At 42.3% G+C, this 16,148-nt stretch overlaps 1 protein-coding gene across 1 annotated transcript in view; it reads left to right on the top strand.

Annotated features, from left to right (window-relative positions):
- The first annotated feature begins 2,452 nt into the window (after positions 1-2,452).
- WASH1 (WAS protein family homolog 1) overlaps positions 2,453-16,148 on the top strand; it is a 31,954-nt gene continuing 18,258 nt past the window's right edge. The window contains exon 1 of the mRNA XM_009574986.1: positions 2,453-2,601. Coding sequence (XP_009573281.1) covers positions 2,453-2,601 — 149 coding nt within the window. The remainder of the gene's footprint in view (positions 2,602-16,148) is intronic.

Raw genomic sequence — 16,148 nt, 5'->3', positions numbered from 1 at the left:
CTTTAGAAAGGTCACTAAGAGAATTAGGATTGGTGAGAGTCTGGGAAATCATACTGGGGCTGTATAATCTCATCTTTTCTCAAGAGACGAAAAGCTTGGCCTTCTCATCCTGCGGGACAGGATTACCATTACACGGTAATGGGTTTGATAGTGGAGCAAGTTTAAGAAGTCCCCTTCTTGCCCCTGCTTCCCACTCTCTTTCATGACTGGGCAATTACAGCTGTTTATCTGGCTGCGGTAAATTGGGTCATTGAACTGATCTGAGTTAAAAATAGGCATCCCAAACATCAGCAGCATTGATGCAACAGAAGAGTTGTGACCAGTGGCAGGGAGGATCGTAAACTCGTTTTGCTGCCGGAACCTAAGTATCTCGTAACTGCGCACTCGCTGTGTTATCTTTGTTCCGTGTTGTCAGTCAAATAGTAGATTTGAAAGCAAAAGGGTTCAAGCTTAGTTGTGGTCAGCAGATAAAAAAGTGCCATCTCAAAATTAGCTGTACTCCTCTCAGATTAACTTGTATGCTTTACAACTCTAAATAATAATTTCCTTTCCCAGTCAAGAAGACTAATCAGTGTGCAAACATTGCCGCTAAAGAGTGTGGATGCAGAGTCTGGCTGCCAGTGATGCATGAAGTGAAACAGAATAGGTCTAGGCATCCTGCAGCAGAGCCAGGTCTTCTGATGGCTGGGCTTGATTTTGCAAATTTGTTATCTCTGGAAAGGCTCCTAGGTTTCCTCCTTCCTCCTATCATATGATTCATTATTAAACACCCTCCCCCCAAAAAAAAACCCAACCCCAACCAACCCCACCCCCCAAAAAAAGAAGCCCAAAACAACAGCCACATCACATTTACAGAAAGTCTTTCCTAACCTGCTATGGTAGGATCAGAAAGGACACATTCAGAGAGGGTGGATGGTGTTTCTTAAACGTAGAGGAATGGCTGCAGGCAAGTCTAATCTGGTATCTTTTCATTTTGTGAAGCAAGATGAGGAATTTAAAGAATGTGTGAAGACCCCTCTAATTTTCACCTATTAAACAGTTGTTTTATGCTGTAACTATCTCTTCAGGCTCTTGTTTTGTGAATTTCTCCAGCATAGGCTGTGTTTCTGTGTTATTCTCAGCCTGCTCTGCTGTACAGGCTGGAATATGGTTTACACACAGCAGAGCTGCCTGGACTAGCTCCTGCAGACCTCCGAGTACCATTGAGGGAATATGTTGTGTCCTGAGATACCTCTCTCTGTTTCTGATACCTTACTTTTTGATCCTCCTTTGTTTTGCTTCTCTTCAGCTTAATGAATATTTTCTTATATGGATGTACAGCACTCTGTGTGATGAAACCCTGTAATGAGCAGCTGTAGACTGTGGTTTTTGCTGACTGAATGGGCAAGACACACAGAGAAAACAAGTTTGAAGGGAGTTGCATAGGCCTAGCGGTAGAGTTTGGGTTAAAAAACTGCATGGATGCTGTACTCCATTCATTAATCAGGCTGTAATGTATTTGTGAGTTTAAAATTTCTAATGTGCTCAGATAAATGGATTTCTTCTCTATACCCTCCTCCGTGTCCTGGGAACTTTTTTGGGTTTTTTGTGAGCAAAAATGTGGGAGGCAGACTCTTTGGGAATTGCTGAGGAAGAGGTGAGCAAGGCTGACAGGATGGAAAGGTGGGTGATGCATAGCCTTCTCGTGGCTGAACTATAGAGCAGTGGTATTGAGCTGTATCTAGGAGCATGCATACTGCTCTCATGCATGTGTTGAACACAACTGAAAGATTTCAGTGACCATTTAGGTTTTATATGTGAAAGAATCCTAAAATAAGGAGGCTTCTTTCAGGATAGTTACTGAGGAAAAATCTAGTCACCAGAAGCAACGAGCAGCTCCTGGGAGTCTCAGAATGGAAGAACTGTCATTAACCTACTTGGAGCAAGGGCGTGTGTGCACATGCATGCCCTGTAATTTCATAGCTGCTGTTCTTGGAAGGGAGCGGTGGTTGTGTTTCTTGGAGCAGAAGTGTAAGATGAAATACTGCATTTTGCTAATGGGGTTGAATGACCTGAAATATATCCATCTGGAAGATGAGGATGGGAGGAGGGGACAGGGTGATTTCTGATGAGTCTTGTCGCCACCCTGAACTGACTTTGCTCCAAAGTGTGGTCTTTGTTTTCAGCACAGTACTGAGCAGAGATTTGTTAAGTATCACGCTAAAAATAAAATTATGGTTCCCAAGAGCATTCAGATAAGCAAGAGACTCCCACTTCACTGTAGCTACCTTGGATTTATTAAAAATCCAATATGTCAACCAACTTGTGCCTTTCTCCTCAGCTCACCGATTCCGTTGCAAACACTTTCCTAAAATAATTAGGAGAGCAGAGGGTGGAAGTCCCTGAATAAAAGCTGTGATAAGATGGAAGTGTGTTTACTGTAATGACCTATTTGCTCTTTCCTTTAGGCACAATGGCTACAGTAGCGCAGAAGCACTTTTTGGAAGGGCAGACGTACTCAGTCCCCCTGATCCAACCGGACTTACGCAGGGAGGAGGCTGATCAGCAGCTGGCAGATGCACTTCAGTATCTGCAAAAAGTGTCGGGCGATATCTTCAACAGGTACGGTGCTGTCACATGGGGGTTGGGGGCTTAGCATTCAGCAGTAGGAAACAGAGTGCTGTGATAAGGTTGCAGCAGTGAAAGGGCATTGCATTGGCAAGCAATGGAAGTTCAGAAAAGGGATAAAGAAGGACCAGATGCACTTCAATAAAAGTTTATTGAATTTGGGTCTGTCAAAGTTAAGGATAATGAAATGGCTGCAGTTAGCCAGAGGTTGTTTGTTATTAATTTTTTATTCAGTGGCAGATTCCCACAAATTGCATTACTGCGTCTGCTGCAGTTATCCTTTATTCCTTCTTGCTCATGTTTTAAATGGGAGACTTTCTTATTCAGAGTATCCTGAAGATAGGTCTTTTTGAGTCATTGTACTTGGAGCAGTAGAGTAGAAAATGTCTCTTTTTTTCTGATCTCTGGGACTTACAAACTGTTCTCTTTGGGCTTCTGGTGTTTTGCACTTCTCTTTTTGTATGTTGGGAGGGCTGAGTGCAAGAGAGTGTCTGTTCTTCTCGCCACAGTCTCATAATCCATCTAAACTGATCTCTTCAGGGGTTTGGCCCAGACTTGCCATCTCTTGCATATGGTCATCTTTAGGATTGGATCTATAAAACTACCTATATAGCAGATCAGAGGGATTCTTGTGTTTGCCTGCAAATGATGGTAAATGGCGTGGTGCCTTTTTTCATCCAATGACATCTTTGATATCTCAGTGCCCTGAGTTGGCGTATCTTATCATTAGCATAGAAACAGGTCACCATTTATGTTCTCATAGCCTGATTAGCAAAAGCACTTGCTTTGGTTTCAGTGGGGATCATGACTACCTAGTTTGATTTATTATGGTATGAGCAGGACCATGGCATTCTTTCTTTTTTGAGTTTTTTGGCTTTTTAAGGGCAGATTGAAGTTCTTCAATTTTTTTATAGCGATACTTTGAAGGGCAGCGTCTGGGGAAAGGGTAGTCACTAAGGCTGAGCTCAGGTCATTGAGGCAAATAAAGGCTTTTGGTTGGGGAAGGGTTCCTGGGCAAGGGCCAGGACTGTGTGTAGGCTGGATTAGGTTGAACACAAGGTCTCATTCTTTTGTGCACTTCTCAGTATGGCAACCCTTCATGATATAAGGCTGGGAGAAGGCTTTCTAGAGCTGCCAGAAACATGTGGAAGGCACCTCTCAAACTTGGGCCTCGTTGGCAGTGCTGTCCCTCTCTGTGGGGCAAATAAAGCTATTGATAAAACAGGAGTGGTTCTTTCTCCGTCTCTTTTTTTTTTTCTTTTTTTTTTTTTCCCTCCTACTCACTGCTTTGTAACGCAGTACCCTGTAATTTCCCCAGGGAGACAAGCCTGCTGTTTTGTATGCAAGTCACTCCTGAGTCCTGAACAGTGACTGTGATGCTGTTCCCTCACTCTTTGGTGCACTCATGACTTTTAATTACCAATTTTTTCCAACAACAGAGGAGGCTTCATTGGGCTCTTTGTTTGCTTTGCCTTTCCTCTGAGGTCTCGGCTCTCTGATATAATTAATAACGATTTAGTAATTATGCAGGCGTCTGATTAAGAGTTCCATGACCTTGGTTGTTCCATGCCAATCAAGGGGCAAAGCTTTCAAGGTGAGAACTTTGCCACTTAGTGAAGAGTGACCTTTTATCTTCCCTTTCCTGAGATAAAGCAGTTCTATCTTCCATTTCCAGGAAGGAGCTGCCTTATCTGGGGAAGCTGACTGTTCTGATCTGCAAAACAGCAGCTTGCGATGTTGATGAAGAGGAAACTTGTTCAGTATGGCAGACTCAGTTGAGTGTATCAAACTCATGACTTCAGTACTACAAAGATGCGGATGTTCTGGGGTTGTTTTGTGGGAACACTTGGATTGGTACAGTGCTTTCAAGAGTGGCAAGCTGATTTGTAATTTGTGTATGGTGGAATGAGAGTGTCTCTCTTACTCTCTATGGAAAGAGGAATCTTTCCCCAACCAAATCTTTTTTTCCATGTTAGCTGATCAAAGCTGCTTCTTTGAGTTGTTGCTGACATGACAATTGAGTATGAATTCTTAAAATGAACATGTCCATCCATTGTGCAAGGAAGGTGAGCTTTTTCTCTCTTTATTTGGAAACTGGCTGAAGGCAACTGTGGTACTGTTGTGGTTGTAGAAGAAATATTCCCTGGGCCAGTTAGTGGCTGTGCAGAAGCAGCAGTGGTGAAAAGTGCCTGTGGATTCAGTCTTCTCAAGAGGACACAAGAAAGACACCTTTGCATTTGGAGAATTGGGAGAAAGAAGATTTCTTTCTTCCAATTTCCTCCCCCCCCCCCGCTTTGGGGAATCTGGGAAATAACCCATGAGACAAGTCTCTGCCAAGCTGTCTTCTTTCCAAATGCTCTCAAACAAGCTGACTTGCTATTAAGTTTAACTGTGGCAAGGTACATGGTGAATGAGGCACTTTGCAGAGTTCATTAGTTTGTAGAGAATCAAGGGATGTGCAGATGCAAAAAAACAGGTAAATTATGGCTGAGACCCAGAGCAGACCCACTGGGAACAGCCTTGGAGAGCAGGTCTAGCAACGCATAGCAGCTAAACCTTCTCTGTACCTTGCTAACAGTGCACCTGGACTGCGATCTGGAATCACTAATAAAGAGCAGGGGGTACCTTAGCATCCCTCTGTCATACTCCTAACCCTTGGGAGCAGGGACCCATCCGGCCTCTTCCACATGGAGAACAGCAAAGTACCACATCCTGCAGAGGGAGAGCACTGACCTTGGCAGGCTCTTGGCTGCTGGGCGGTACAGGTTGATGTCTTAGGTCAGTACAGTCAACAGTCCTGTCCTCTTAGGAAGTCCTGTCCTCTTGGTGCTGATGTCAGTACTGTGAGGAGCTCAAGAGGCTGCACGTACTTTCCAGGGTTGTTTTTTGGAGTAATGGAAGTTTTAACCTTGTGTATGTTAACTGAATTCATGTAATTAATCTGCTGTGGAAGCTGCAGTGAAGATCAGATTCATTGCCTGTAGCTACTGAGATTTTAATACATGCTACTGCTTAAAACATAAATATTCTAACATAGCCAATCTGACATAATATCTATATGAGTTTAACTCCTGGACTTTTAAGGAGGACTTTTGATACAGGTCACAGGAGACAAAATGACCAATTTAAACACTCAATTAACCAATAGTCTTTTATCTATTTGTTTCATTATTACCAGCATTTTCTGGGTGACAGCTTGTGTTGGAATCATGTGCTGTGGAATTTTTTACAGAAATGTTGTTGTGATAAGTACTTCAGATAGGTGGTGGGTTTAGCTTTTCCAAGATGTCCCCCTGGTTAGCTAGGCTTGCCCTTTGGGATTTCTCAATTTCTGAGGAGAGTTTTTGTTGCCAGGAGATGTTAATAACCTCTAATATGTCAGTTCATTATTCAGAGTGCACACTTTTGTATAACAGATTTGTGCAAAATTGCCTATGCAAGTTATCTCATGGAGTGTTATAGTAGCATAAAGAAAACAAATACTTGGGGTTGGAATGTTGTTATCAAGGTCCTGGTCTCCTTTGCCTGTGATCCAACCACAAGTTGTCCAGTATACAAAATTTTTCATCCTCGTGCTTCTTTTTTTCAGTTTAAGAAAGAATTTCTGGGTTTATCTTTTTAAAGATCTTTATTCAGTGTCTTTTGCTTGTGTGGAATAGTATTTTGCTAAACAGGCACATCCTTCTTGTTCCTCCCCAGCTGGATTCAAATTAATTTAATATTAAATATTTGAAAAGGGCTTTACTATTAAACAAAGGTTTAACTGAGAGCCACACTTCTGAAAGCGGTAGTTGGAAAACAAAAGCACTGTAGAAATGCTGTTAAGCGTGGGGAGAAAGTCTGGTAGGTGTGTGATTAAGGAAGGTAAGGAGTGGCTGGCTGGGCAGCAGAGCCTTAAGGGATGTTTGGGACAGGAGCAGGGTTGAGATGCAAGTAGTCCTGAAATTGAAAATGCAGACAAAACCATAATCATGAGGTGCATTTGGGTGTTCCCACCCTTGTTTTATATCTATTACTGTGATTAGTCATGATGATCAATAATGGAAAGGGGTGACTGAATTTCTCCATAAGAATGCACTTGATTTAGGAGGTCTGTGGAATGTATTATTAAATGTTCGTGGAAACTTGCAAAGAAGGGTCTTGCTGCAAGCTGTACTGTGTTGTTTGTTGTGCACTGTGGCTCTGGGATGCAGCCTGGAGCTTGAACATTGCATTGTAGTTGTTCCTCTGCTGGCTGTAAGGGTTTGATCTTACTAGGAGGAGAGCTGTCAAGAGGGCTCCATCGTGATGGGTCACCATTCAGGTGAGTTTACACCAGGAGGCTGACTGTAGCACAGGGAATCAATTTTTCTCCAGTTAATTTGAGAGTGATATGGCTCTTGTTAAGCAACAAGTCACCTCATGGTACTTTGAAGTTGTCCCAGAGACTATCTGAGAGAGGATGCTAGGTCTTGTTTAGTTTCAGAGACCTCTCCGGGGGCTGTAGGAGCAGTCATTCGCTGCCAGGAAGATTAAGTAGAAACAGTGAGGTAAATGAGTGAGTGGGTGGTCCTGCAGACATGAGGACATGGAGCATGGGGAAGCCAGAGGGAGGAATTCTGCCTGCAGATACTGGTTATTCTTGTAGAGGCATGTCCAAGTAATGTGGATTTTTTTTTTTTTTTTTAAAAGTGTAGCACACACTTTGTAAGAAACCACTCATTTGTTTTAGCTCTCATGGTCCTTTGGAAGCTAAATTTGAAAGCTTGTAAAGATGTAGCTTGAGAGAGGTTCCCAAACTATTGGGAAGACTTTAGGAGGCAACATATGGGGGTCAGATCAGCATGCCTGGAAGGTTGGTGGCAGCTGGCAGTAGCAAGCATCCTATGCCCTTGAAAAGAGGCAAAGGGATAGTGACTGTTCTGCAGTAGTCCAGATTACAACTCTTTCTGGATGCTGCTAAAATCTCTAAGCTAAAAATCCTGCGGGATCTGAGGCCCAGGCTCAATTCAGATGCCTTCACAGCCCATGGAGTGGGTCAGCGGGTGGGAAGGGGCACAGATAGAGCTATCGCAGCTTGAAATGAAATGGGAATAGTAGGAAAGAGGAGACTGAATGGTGTTAAGTCATTAATAGATTATTCCTTCAAAATGAAACAAACATGGTGGAGAATTAGCAAGACAGGATTCTTGCTCATCTCAGAAAGTGCTGAAAATCTGTGTCTTTTGGATTTCCAGAGATTAAATGTGTCTTTTGAAGGAGAGGAGTGGAAGGCTACATTTGATTCTGCAAGCGAGATGCTTTTTATGGCATTGTCATTGAAATGTAGTGATGGTTACTTAAGCCCTTGCTCTAAGTCTACTAACAACAGCTCTTCCACATCAGTTTCTTTCACTAGCAGTCTGTTTATCTTTGAATCCCATTCCCCCAAAAAGAGGGTGATCAATCTGTTCTGCCTTAAGTGATTGAAAGGCAATCTTGAACTTGGTAAGAGAGCTGTAGCTTTCTGTACACTAACAAGGTCTTCAGCATAGTTTAAAACGAGCAATTTAAAGAAATGATTGAAGTGCTTCAGCTTCAATGTCCTCCTCCAAGCAGACTTAAACTTTTCACACCTAATAGCAAGTCTGCAAATAGTGGTAAATTTTAATGAATAACTAAAAGACTCAGTGCTGGCATTAATGCAAAATGTTTCTCAAAGCATGAGATGAGTTTGCATTAGCTACAGAAAACATTCTGTCAGGAGGAAGGGCTCTTAATGCTTGATTCTACATCTGAAAAGAAAATGGTGGAATATTGTGTCCAGGATGCTGAAATGGCCGTCCAGGAGCGCAAAGGAAATACAAGCCGTACCCATATCCTCAGTCACTAAAAATAAAATGAGTGGTTTAGGTGCAATCATGCTAAACTGCTGATATATCAATTTACTGTAAGTAGTAAAAAAGTGAAGGAAAATGCAAAAGTTGCAGGAGAGGTGTCTCCCACTTCTGGAATTGGTCTCAAAGCTGCTTAGCAAAAGGAGGCAGGCAACAATTTCGGACTTAATGGAGCTCCTGAGAGGATTCTCTCTACTCTTACAGGGCCTTTCATGGTAGTGGAATACCTAGTGGAAATGTGAGACAGTTTGATCAAAACAGATGGCGTGTGCAACAGGAAAGGCAAACAGTAGGGAGAAACTTAGGTAACTTTGGTACATATGGTTTATTGTTTTATTTTAGTTTGTGGTTTTTTTAAACCCTGACAGGGTAGTCTCTTGTTTGTACTGTGTGTCTTGTTGGAGAAAACTCAATATTGAGCAGCAGCTTTCAAGTTCTGGTGAGCTAATTCTCTCCCTGGTCCTTAAAGACAGGGCAAGACAGACTCCCTGAGAAAGCATGTAAGAGATTCGAAAGTAGGAAGAAGTGTAAGATGCATCTACCTACGTAAGTGCAACTTGGTAAGTGCAACTGGAAAAATATCCAGTAGAATATGCATTGTGGCTTGACCATCCTGAGGCCTGAATTTGTTCCTTCCTGTCTGGACAACTTTCATTCTGCTTTTGCAACTCTGGGGAGATCAGATCCATTCTCAGAAGGAGAATTTGCTACTCCTCAAAGGGTGAAGGAATGATACCAAAAGAGAACAGAGGGAGGCGAGGTTGCTGTTTCAGTAAAGGAGGGCTTTGCTTTCAAGGTATTTGGTTCATTTTCTTTGTTTGGTCATGAGCAAGGGGAAATCCCACCTTAGCTTCTAGAGCATTGTTTACGGCAACGCCAATCATTTGTAACAGGGATGTTGCTATCTACAACTGCATGAGTTGGATTTCCTGAAAAGAGGTGTTCTGGAAGAGTCTGTGATAAATCTTAACACGCTTAATAAAAATAAGTTCTTTATAGCATAGGAACTTATTTTAGCATGTCTGCTGTGCAGACTGTTCATGCAGCAGAACTTTGCATCTTGAAGAAAATCACTAATCAAAAAACATTTGGTCCAATCACATGCAGTTCATAGTGGCTTTTTGACTTAATTTTCTTTGCTTTTTGTTCATATTTTTATATGTCTGTAATCAGACACACACAATCAGGCTCAAATCAATTTACTACCATCTATAGACTCCCTATGGTTCAGCAAAACTTTTCTAAAATGTTTATAAAGAACCATGATTTTAACACAAGAGGTGCCACACGTAGTAGCTACCGTTGTTTCTTATTCAAAGGCCATGTTCCAAAACAGATAAAGCCAGTTTCAAAACCATCTATGGAAATACTGCTTGTAGCAGGAAGAGGCAAAAGAAACAAATGTTAGACCCGTTTGTGGAGTAATTATCTTGATAAATATTGGCTTCTTTCACCAACAATTATTTTAAAACACAGTCAATTTGAGGACAGAGCTGTGACTAAATTGAAGGATGGATCACTTTGTATACCCCCAACTGCTATAAATTGGTTTAAACTTCTATGAGCTATCTTGTAACAAAAAGTACAGAGGTGTAATTACCCCTGCTTTTACTGCTTTAAGAAGTGGAAGCCCAAGAGGACCTCTCTGCTATTGACAAGATGTAACTTCTTGCTTACTGAACTGTCTCTGGATTGAAAAGGTAGTGTGTGAAGGGCCTGGAGCCCAAGCACTATCCAACTGCAGTGAAATAACCTTCTTTGAAGCTCAGTGTAGCAGGATCTGAACCAGCTGATGCTTGTGGAAGCTTATGGACTTCAGAAATACTGTCAGATGCATTAATGCAGTGAGGTTTTAAATGGCTGAAAGTTGTAATATCCTAGAGCATGAGAGTAATGTATGCAGAAATAATAATGGTGATGTTGTATCCATAATGGTCTAAAGGTACATGGGAAGAGAATTCCACACTGAAGCCTAAAGCAGGTTTTTCTGCATAGCAAGAGCACCGAGAGCCCTTTGAGAAAGAAGTCAAAAAATTTGGCAGGGGATTGAAGTGGTGGTGATCTGTCCTCCTTAGCACGTACCAAAAAGACTTGTTCCAGTGAGCAATGCAAGTCTTTACAATGGGACCAAGCGTCCACCTTTGCATGTTTATTTTCAGTTAATTCTGAAGCCAGAGCTGCATGGGCATGTTGGCACCTTTTCTAGGCTCATCTCTTAAATGTTGTTTCAGAGTTTCTATCCGATTCAGACAGATGCTAACGTGTGAATCACTTGTATGTGGTGTTCATAAATGTTCAGGGGTGCCTTAAAGGTAGCGTTGGGTTGGAGGAAAGCAGCAGTTCAGCGTGAGCGTGGTGGGAACATGTGGTACGGAAACGAGTTTTAGAGGGTAGGGGATGGACAAGTTGGGTTACAGTGCGTCTCTGGCTGTGTTTTGCTAACAGCTGTGGTGCCAATCCCTCAGTAGGTTAGTGGGATGTCAGTGTCAATTCAGGGTCCAGGCAGAGCCATGTGCCTTGAGGGCTGGGCCTGGAGAGCAGAGGTGGGACTGACCTCCCAGCCACAGCTGTGAGTGACTAGAGTGACTAATGCAAAGAGGTCTCATGGCAGTACTTTAGCATGGGAGTGTTAAGTATGCTTTCCTAATGTCTTCCCACAGTTGAGGTGCCCTGAGGGAAATTCTCCAGGAGAACTCTGAAGCTCTGCTTGTTGCACAGCTGAGTAAACTTCCTTTCCTTGAAGTACTCTGGATGGCTGTGGGTTGGAAGGATCCATATCTACTTGATGGGAGATGCAGTGGCTGAGATTTTGTCCAGCAATAAGTCATGTCTATAAACTATTAGGGCAGGAGGTGGCTGTTAATTAACAGAGATTTGGAAAATATCTTATGAACTCCCCCATCCAGAGAGGCGTTCCCTTCCCCCCAGCCCCTTACCCCAAGTGGCTGTGGCTATTACTCTCTGGAAATATCCAAGGAGAAGCAGATCATAACAAGAAGTCAGTGTGTGCCTCACAGCAAAAGGAATGTTCCTTTTTTTCTAGTTTCTTAGCCTGCAGGTTTGGCAATATTGTCAGATTCTCCCACTCCCGCTCTTCTTGACACAATTGCCATGTCATTCTTTTCTTACATAAAGTGATAGCTCTACCTTCTCAACCAGCTTCAGACGCTGGACTCTCACCCATGTGTTGGAGTCATTTTCTGTTCCTATGGATGAGTTTTGTCTACTCAGTCAGCCCTGGAGGAAGAGATACAAATAAGTCACTTTGTTTTACAGGCATGACTTCCATCAGGGATCTAGTGTGGAGAAAACTGTCTGGAAAATAACACTGAGTGGCTTGAAATGTGTATTACAGGCTCGCCCCTATATAAATGAGAGTGTGCACACTGCGGGGAGAGTTGCGGGAGGAAATACCAGTGCCAAAGGTCTGTTCTTCACACTTGACTGGCGGATTAAATTCTCTTTCTATGGTCCTCCTTTCTGACTAGCCGTGGTGCTGTCACTGGGCTTTTCCGAATGGGGTAGGTTAAAGTTAGGGTGTAAATGCAACTGACAGTTAAGGCAGAGCAGCGCTTTTGGAGACAACAGATCCATTTGTAGACACTAATGAAGGAGTTCTTGTTTTTCTTCCATCTAAATCCTCCAGGCAATCATTTTATTGAAGGAATCCACCATGCTGTGCCATTAGGGAGACGAGGGGATAAAAATTATTTTTGGAGCCAGGGATGAAGGATTTGGATAGTAAAGTGTGTTAAAGAGAAACCCTAGGTGAGTAATTTAGTATCTTCTGAGTTGGATTCCATTCTTAATTTATCCAAGAATATGATCCTTATTCTGGATTAATATACATTTTAAAATGCAAATACCTGGTTTTATTTTACTTCTAGGAGTTTCATTTTGGATCTACCATCAAAGCTGAATAAGAAGACATGCTTGATGGGCTTAAGAGGCATAACAGGACATTCCTTTTAGAAGAGAAGGTAAAGCTTCTGCTCTGTCGTTGTGCATTTTGGAATAGCCCTTCTGATTATCTATGAAATATATATAACACGCCAGTCATTCCAGTAGCTCAGCACCAAGAAACTAGAAGTTCACGGTCTCCACAGTTCAGTTCTCTCTGTCACTTTGGCCCAATGATTGCGTTTCTTTGTTTTTGCTTCACAGCAATACTTTTCACAGTGGCTGGATTTTGTTGATTCCAGAACAAATTCAAACTTTGTGTGACTTTTTTGAGGGAGGGAGGGTGAGAAGCTCCCAACTCCTGTTGGGTTACAGAGCACCTGGCAGGGTTTTCTTTGTTCTTTTTAGCACATAGGCGATTTAGGGGGGGAAAAGCCCCAAACAACCCCACACCCAAAATCATGCCCTTCATTATGCTTCATGCTTACTTTTAGCTGGGATGAGGGGATTAGCTGCGGCTAAAGGCATTGGTCCGTGAGAACATTTGTTGTGTGAGTATGTCACAGGGCGAGTGGTTAGGCTATTAAAATTTATGAATTTATATCCTCGCAGTTTTGGGGTGGGGAAGGCGGTTTGAAAAGTATACCGTACAAATTTGTTCTGATATTATTGTGAAGCTAGTATTTCCATTCTTAATGACTATTTGTGAGTCACTACATGGGGAAGATGAGTTTTAAAAGGACAGTGAGGAAAATGAAATCGTGTCTAGAACTGCTCTAAAGGTGATGTCTGATCACTGATGTGCCACAGACTGTTTCATTGAAATGACAGAGCAGCTGTTAGTCCAGGTAGAGAGGCATCTGCTCTTTGATGCTGTTAGAAAAATCTCTGCCTGGGGCCCAAAGTTTGTGGGGAAAAGTAACTAGAAATCCCACAAGAAAGTAAGAAAGTGCTGTAATCACTCAGAAAAGGTGTTAGATGGATAACATGTCATAAAGAGTTACTCTCATTTGTTAAAGAAGCACTTAGGCTCAAATTAGCTTGTTGATGGGCATATCATAGAAGGTGCCTTTTGAGATTTGATTGCAATTGATTGTAGGAGAATGAAGAAGTAACACTAAACAACCTCTGTTTCTGAAGAGCAGATATTTTGAAATAAAAAGCTTCATTTGCAAAAAATACGGAAAGAAATCTTTCCTTTAAGAGAAGGAAACCTGTTTTGAAAGAGAAGGATCTGTTATGAGAAGAAGTTCAAATTGGAAGCATGGGTGAGAAAGAGAAAAGATGCAGTTAGCAGTGAGGTTTCATAACTGGCAAAGGGCCAATACACTTTCTCAGAAACAGTTATCTTATGTGGTTGGAGTTGTTTTCATTGTAGCAAAATTTTGGGGGAATCTTAGGAGTCGGCACTGGTCTTCACAAGATGCTGAGGAGGATCATGGACTGCTGAACAGAAGCAGTGAGTGGCAGTGCTCGCATGGGCAGAAGTATCTAATTGAAGGAAGGGTGGAAGGGAATAGAAGAAATTTGATTGAATTGTAAGCTGTTGAAAGTACGGTGATTGCTGCAGCAAATGTGATGAGCAGAAACACAGTATTGAGAGCAAAACAAAATGACCTGGATACTCCAAGTCATCCTTCAAAAGCTAGTTAGGTCATTTACCAAGTATCTGATGACAACCTCAATAGGTCAGGACAAAGTGAGGAAAGACTGCAGAGGCAGACCCTTATTACATGGTGGAAGTCAGAAAGGAGCTAAGAATTATAAGAAGAGATGAAGTGCAGTTGTCTTTGAGGATTTCACCGTTGATGAAACAGACTGCTTTATGGTAGCAAGTCCATTTTCTTGGTTAGGCTTTCCTTCTCCTAAATACGCAACTCCAGTTGTGCAGGACAGTGGTTTTTATAGAGACTGATTTTAGTTGGTGACTGTGCTGTGATTACTAGCTTGTAAATGATAGCTTTTAAGTATCTGTTATTGAAAAGGGGACTGAAGGGTTCAACTTGTGATGTGCAAGTCAAATTCTGTATGATTGCCATCAGCTACTGGGAAGTGGAGAAAATTTAAAGCCAATGCAAAAACTTTTACCTTCAAACTTGTGTCTTAAATGATGGGAGAGGGTATATTTTGGATCCAGAGAAAGAAGTGGTGGTGGAGAGAATCGTCAGTGTTTTGCATCGGAGCTTGCTGGCTGTGGTTTATTCTAGAGAGCAGCAGTGGGACAGATTTGGCAATGGGGAGGCACTGAACAGTGTAGAAGTACTTGCACAGGTGTTCTTAAACTCAGTAAAACTGAAAATTAAACAACTACTGAAATGTACGTGTTAACTCCTGTGAATTAAAGCAAAAATTGTTCAAATTAGTGAATGACGGACTGAAAATCTGGTCTGCTGGGACTGTACTGTGCATTTCCCCAGATTTCCTTTGTCACGGGGGACAAATTATTCCACTCTTGGTGTCACAAGCAACTGAGACTTAATTAACGCTTGGAAATTGCTTTGAGATCTTTGGGTGAAAAGCTATGAAGTTCTAATGATACTTGATTAAATGCAAAGAAAAGCAATGATTTTCTCGGAGAATGATTAGAGTTTGAACTTCTATCACAAGGAATCATTTTCTGCTTGGAGGCGGGCGTGTTTTGATCAGCATTCTTATTCTTGGTGACAATGACTGTTTTGGTAGCGGAGATAAACAGACTAGGAGCAGCATTTGTGCTATGTGCCGTGTTGGTATAAAAACCCTCCATTCCAACAAATGAGCGGGAGCTCAGCTTACCTGGTACATTCAGCCTTACATTTAGGGCAAGCCTAAATGTAGAACGTTTAGAGATGTTCACTAAATCAGTTCTTACCACACGTGCGCAACTGTGTGCTACTTAGCTTGGTCAAGAAAACTGATTTAAAACCACTTGGAAGGTATGGGGGAAAGCTAGGAACAAAGAGAAACTTCCTGATCTTGTGCTCTAAACCAGGCTTTCCCCTTGTTCTGCAATGTTGAGTCGGTGTGGACTGCCTTGCCAGTGGGGAGAAAGACTCTGCAAAAGTCACTCTTCCTTCCCACGTCATCATGGCGATGTAGCGAGGCATCTTTGGCTCAAGTGAGGCAGAGGCTAAAAGGGCTGGGGAGGCTGCTGTGGACCTGCCAGTGCTAGTCCCTGCTGTTGCTACCTTCAGGTGAAGTTCAGAAGAAACATCAGTTTTGGCTGGTGGCTCATGCATTTCTTTTGCAACCCCATCTGGGAGAAGGCACAGATCAGACATTTAAATCCAGGCTGATCTGTCTCCTGTGACAACTGCTGATAGGAAATGAAGAGCATAATGTTGATTAAGAGTGAAGTGTACAACAGAAGCATTATTTGTGTAGAATCAGACACGGTGCCCAAATGAAGGCTGGGAAGGAGTTTCTTCTACACTCAGGGATCCACAGGAATCTAAGACCTTTTTAAAGGTGTTAGCGCTCTCTACCCCCAGATATCATTCACCACAGAGTCACCTGGGCATTTATCCACTACTTACGTTTCCTGTGACTCTGAATGATGATACACATTTTCGGCTCTGTGGGGACAGGGAGGAAGATCTTTGGCTATTCTACGCAAGGAGCTTTGATGGGAGAAAAAGAAACCTAATGTCTGTGTACACAGTTGATTAATTTAAGGTTACAAGGTGCCAAAACACCTTCTCAAGCTATCAACCAAATGTGATGCATAACTTCAAGCAACACAGAAATAAAATTTACTTCTGACATTCTTGTAAAATTCTGTCCAAACAGGATTAGCCTTCCTTTCAA

This window comes from Fulmarus glacialis, unplaced genomic scaffold (assembly GCF_000690835.1).
Source record: "Fulmarus glacialis isolate BGI_N327 unplaced genomic scaffold, ASM69083v1 scaffold18593, whole genome shotgun sequence".
Classification (NCBI taxonomy): domain Eukaryota; kingdom Metazoa; phylum Chordata; class Aves; order Procellariiformes; family Procellariidae; genus Fulmarus; species Fulmarus glacialis.
This window is presented reverse-complemented; position numbering and strand designations above follow the sequence as displayed.